Source organism: Ctenopharyngodon idella, chromosome 23, assembly GCF_019924925.1.
Source record: "Ctenopharyngodon idella isolate HZGC_01 chromosome 23, HZGC01, whole genome shotgun sequence".
NCBI classification, from domain to species: domain Eukaryota; kingdom Metazoa; phylum Chordata; class Actinopteri; order Cypriniformes; family Xenocyprididae; genus Ctenopharyngodon; species Ctenopharyngodon idella.
Genome location: NC_067242.1, coordinates 10083797 through 10089401, shown reverse-complemented (window position 1 = coordinate 10089401; position 5605 = coordinate 10083797). Strand labels below are relative to the sequence as shown.

Sequence of the window (5605 nt, the reverse complement as noted above, 5' to 3'; positions counted from 1 at the left end):
TGACTTAGTATGCCCTCCATAATTTTGAATATACTGCTCTGACCCTTAGGTAGGGACTGTACAAGTTCATGACAAATTGTCACATCTGTCCTGTTTAACTCCTGGATGATGAGCTCCTTAAATGCCCTGATCTTTAATGGGGAGTGTTGCTTAACTCGTCTCTACAGAATCCCCCACAGGTGCTCAAGAGTGTTAAGATCGAGTACAATACATGTCCACAGAGGGTTTTTCACCTTGGGAGAATGCATATCCTCATTGTCATGTTGAAAAAATGCCCAACAATGCAGGGAATGAGGAAAGGGTAACATCATCTGTTTCAGGTTTGTGTATTAAATTACGCAGTGGTGTGGGAATTCATGACAGCATTGATAAAGCACAACTCCCTCACACCTTCAGCACTCTTACATCCCTATATAAGAGCTTTACTACCACTGAACTTTACTGTGGGAACCAGGCACTTCTCACTGTACTCCTCCTCTAGCAACACCATAACATTTTGGATGCTGTTAGATCCAAAATGATTGATTTGGTCTCATGAGACCAGAGTATTGATTCCCAGAATCTATATTTTGTAAATATGGGCTTTGGAAATGGCGTAACTGACTTTATTGTGCTTTGGCTACAGTAGGTAGTTCCAGTGAGAACAACAACCATGCATGTCATTTCTGCAGGCTGCATCTTACTCTGTGAGATAAACAGTCACTCTTTTCCTAGCTTTTGCTGGCTCTGAGACACTCGCTTGGTATTTCTCCTGCTCTTTGTCTAGCAAAAAAATCCCTCATCACTGAATGAAAGCTTAAAATGAAGACCTGATTGTTTCAGGGGCCTTGTCACAAGTCCATTGTTTTTGAATTTCTGTTACTTTTGCTATATTTTCACACTTAAAACAATGATTTGGTAATCCTCTTGTACCACTGTCCTCTTTTGTGCTAAGAAATAAGTCTCCTGACAGTTCTCTCCCAAGTGGTTACATTGTTGCCAGCATTAAGTCTGAGAATGATTCAGTGGGCTATATAACACTTTTAATTGTCATGAAATTACTTCTCTTTAAATGTGTTGGTTCAACATACTTGCCTGTTGATCAAACATTGCCTTATACCAGAAACATTTTATTTCGTTTTATTTAGTAACTTTTACGAGGGTGTACTCATTTTTGCTACACAACATTTTATCACCTTGATAAGAAAATCTTATTTTCCTGAATAATTTTGACATGCTTCTTTGGTAATTGATTAAGCAGACTTTAAAGAACCCTAACATGTCTTCTAAGTAATTGAGTAATTGCTGACTTTCAGAAGTTTCAGAGGGGGTGTACTCATTTATGCTGTGCACTGTACATATACACACACACACATATATATATATATATATATATATATATATATACACACACACATTTTTCATTTATGTATTTAGTACGGAGCACATGCACATGATATGCGGGGAAAATATATATCATGGTCACAAATTAAGAATTAATTCCCTCGTTTTACTAAATCGTTTACACATTGTAATAATTCATTCCCTTGTTTTAGTTAAATAAAAACGAGGGTACAAATGAGCTACGATTTACTAAAATGAGGGTACAAATTCTAAATTATAGCCACGATTTGCTCAAACGAGAGAAATTCTTATTCTTGGCCACAATATGTGGCCATTTGCGGGGCTTCATAATTTAGGCTTATTTTTGCTGTTTTAATAGCTTGATAAGTCACATCCCTGCAGTTAACTATGGATGCAAAATGCTATGGATAATGATTCAATGACTCACTTATAACGCCCTGGGGTGCGTTTCCTGAAAGCATCGTTAGCCAACTATGGTCGGAAGTCCCATTGGATTCTATTGGTAACGACAGAACTTGTGACCATAGTTTGATCCACTGCTTCATAGTCAGTGGGATGAATCAAAATCCCCAACACTACAAGTTATGAATTATCAGCGTGACACTTGTGTTGTATTTTTTGAGTTTGGGTTAATAAAACAGCCTTGTGATCTCCCAGAATACAAAGAGAACATGAAATGGCAAAATCATTGAAAACTTTCAACTTCAAACTGTCTTTGCTCTGGTAAAACGTGTTTGAAATGCCCATGCAGCCTTAGCAGTGAGATTGGTGTTCCTTAGTCACAAACTCCATTCCATGCCCTTTAAAGAGGATTACGCTCATGTTTGAGCCTGGCGGGACAGCCAGGACACTGCAGACTTAAGCCACAGCTGAAAGGATTTCCAGCCCTGACAATGAGCCAAATTAGAAGAGAGTGAACAAAAATGATTTAACAAAAAGAATAACTACTTAGAATGCAAGTTAACTCTTTTCCATCATGTTTATATTAAACATCATGCTAAAAAGCATCGTTTTAATACTTGATTAAATTGCCTATAAAATCAATTGCTCCAAATTTCCTTTACAGAAACACAACCGTAATACTCATACCACTTCTGATTAAAGGCTCCTTTCGACTTGATGCAAACTATGTTGGCTGAATGCGCAAACAGTTCAATCTAGATTTTAACTACCAATATGTATGCTGATTTGCTACACGAATGTTTAATCTGTAGCATTTAAATAAATGTTACGAGGGAAGAAAAGACAAATAGTCACAAATTTGCAAAGTCACATAACTTTATTGTCCTTGATAAAAAGATATCGTGCAATTGAGTGCATCTATCATAAAACGTTCACAAGCAACAAAGATTCAGTATATAATTCAGACCAGCGTGGAATTAGTGGTCCGGTTGAGGTCATTATGAAAATTCGAGCTTAAAATGACTGCAAAAAACAAAGTGTTTCACCCTGCTGTCAGCGTCGTTAGCATATGGTCCTACAAACCCTGCCATGAATGTACTAGGATTGCTACATGCTGGTGCAGTCCTTTAGAAAGCCCTGGATGGGCCATCATTTTAAAACCCGTGAACCTTCAACTGCTCCTCCTTTACGATGTTGATCTGTAAAATAGCAAAATGGAAATAAGTAACTGCTGATTTGAAGTCCAAAACAACCACAATGGCAATCAAACAAACTCATTTAAACACTTTCTAGACACAAACAGCTTGCAAGCAGTAGTATGTTATTCCATATACAAATATACTTCACCTCCAGAAGAAATTGACAGATATTTTTCCTTTGGTCACCCTGCAACTGAATCACCTCTCCATACTCCGGGTGCTCGATCACCGTTCCATTGCAGGCAAATTTCTATTAAATAAAACAGCACAAGATTACTCAACGCCAAACACCACTTTGAGAGAAATGCTTGCAAATATCTAGGTGTTAGAAACTACCTTCTTAAAGGCTTTTACAAGCTTCTTTTTATCGTAATCATCTGCAATGCCTTGAACCGTGGTCAGCGTTTTGCGGCCGTTCCGTTGCTGAATCCTTATGTGGATTTTATCCTCTGTCCCAGCCGGGAGCAAGTCGTCACCCTTAGTTGCATCAGCAAAGGGATCTACGGAGAAACAATGAAGCATTTCAGTCTGTTACAGGAAACAAGTCTCACAGCTCAAGCTGCACAATGGGAAAGAATCAAGTTGGAGATCATAAGGAGCAACAACTGCCTGCAGTTTGAAAGAGCATTTAGAAGAAAAAAAAAAAACCCTAAAATGTGTATTTTATTAGCATGGTGGGGACTTAAGCAACTAAAAATCTGATCAAACCGCTTTTAAAAGGATAGTTCACCCAAAAATAATTCTGTTATCATTCACTCACCCTCAAGTTCTAAACCTGTATGAGTTTGTTCTGCTGAACACAAAATGAACAGCTGTTGGTCCCCATTGACTTACAGTATGAATAAAAAAAAACTAAAAAAAAACTATGGAAATCAATGGGGACCAACTGTTGGGTTACCAACATTCTTAAAAATATCTTGTGTTCAGCAGAAGAAAAACTCATACAGGTTTAGAACAACTTGAGGGTGAGTAAATAACATTTTTATTTTTTATTTTTAAGTCAACCCCTTTCCACACGCTTGAAACAGCGATTTTTCAATCATTTCTTCAGTCACTTTTGATTACACGACTTAAGATTAAAGTTTCCAAAAGAGGGTTTTCACAGGGATGCCATAGTAGAACCACCATTTTGTGTTCCTCAGAGAATTTTTTTTTTTAAACATTAAAAATCGTAAAGAACCTTCATCCACCATTTTGTGCAACGGAAAGCGGTTCTTCGTGGAAACACAGATGCCAGTAATGAACCTTGATTTTTAAGATTGTACTGTATATGGACTTTCAAAAAAAAAAAAAAAAAAATCTTACAGATATTGCGCTAACAGTTTTAAAAACTTAACAGCAGTTTTACAAAATTGTATTTTGTTTAAAAAGGCGCCATTATTTTCCTCACGATTTCCCCAGGCGTGGAAATTAGCTTATTTTAGATAAAGAAAAACGTGTACTTTTTGTATCGACCATTTAAATAACATGTTCGTATTGATGCATTTTACCACCGGCTCCAAACAACACACAATGCCCAAGATGCTCTTCCTTTGTAAACTCGTGCAACTTACCGAAGGACTGGAGGTTCTGTATATTGGACATGCGATATTACTGAGGTAACTTTAACAGATGAAAGATGTCGGCGATCAGTGCCGCTTGGATATGCTTGCTTAGATTTGTAGTTAATTATAAAACGTCGTCGAAAACACAGAGCGGCTGCTTTTTAATCTGCCTGATGCAACTACCAATGAGTCTATCGCGTGGGACACAGCGGAAGTGCTTTTAATACGCCACAGAGCGCGATGACAAAAGGCTTTAAGTACATTGCCAGCTGTATTTAATTAGGATCTTTCTCTAAACAGATGTATGCAGATATGATTGTCTCAATAAACATACCACAATTATATATATATATTTCACGAACTGAAGTGATTTAAAATCAAAGTGGGTGACTATTTTGAACATTCAGTGTATTTAATCCGATTTTAAGTGATTATAAATTTACATTATGCTAGTTTTTATTACTAATATATATATTGAATAAAGAACTGAAAACATAAAAAGACAGTAGAATTTAAAATTTGTATGTAAACTATTTAGTGTCAGGCGTATAGTAATACTGTAATGTTTATTATAATTATTTATGACTGCTTTACTAACCAGTGCATGGAGCACGGATAAAATTAGTAAAACAGGCCTCTTACAGCATAATGATATTTGACAAGGTGGTTTTATTTGAGATAGAATAATAAAGACTTTTTCTAGCCCATCCACTCCTCATTGTGGGGTCTTTAAACAACCCGGAAGTAAAGCCAAAAAATCGCTTAGCTCATAAATGAACGTTTTCAGACCTTTCCAACACGCCGTTTTGGTTATAGTGTAACTGTATATTATCATCAAAATATTTATCTCTTCCAAAGTGGTGCATTATTACATAAATAACAAATACCATAATGCTATGCTTTTTACAGGCAAAGACCTAGCCACTACATCCGGGCATGTGCGCTGCATGGCCACATGCTACACGAACACTAGAAGGCGCTAAAGAGAGATTAGACTGTATAAAACAATGATAATACATAAAAAAGCACGATATCGAATTCAAACATCTAATAATAAATCATTTCCCGTAATAGTATCCTTTGCTTGGGTTTGTTTTCGATTTATTTTAAATGTTT

General features: G+C 36.6%; 1 protein-coding gene across 1 annotated transcript; it reads right to left on the bottom strand.

Annotated features, from left to right (window-relative positions):
- Positions 1-2604: 2604 nt before the first annotated feature.
- On the bottom strand, positions 2605-4733 carry eif1b (eukaryotic translation initiation factor 1B). The gene is made up of 4 exons (XM_051881881.1): positions 4499-4733; positions 3282-3445; positions 3094-3195; positions 2605-2945 (listed from the first exon to the last, which is right to left on the bottom strand). Exons 1-4 carry the CDS (start codon positions 4527-4529, stop codon positions 2901-2903), a joined length of 342 nt encoding a protein of 113 aa, XP_051737841.1. The 5' UTR covers positions 4530-4733; the 3' UTR covers positions 2605-2900.
- Between the last annotated feature and the right edge of the window lie 872 nt (positions 4734-5605).

Coding starts and splice junctions, on each gene's coding strand:
- eif1b (XM_051881881.1), bottom strand. CDS start 4,529: ATGTCCAATATACAGAACCTCCAGTCCTTCG. Junction 3,446..4,498: donor ACAGAACCTCCAGTCCTTCG/GTAAGTTGCACG, acceptor GTTTCTCCGTAG/ATCCCTTTGCTGATGCAACT. Junction 2,946..3,093: donor TCTGTCAATTTCTTCTGGAG/GTGAAGTATATT, acceptor GCTATTTTACAG/ATCAACATCGTAAAGGAGGA.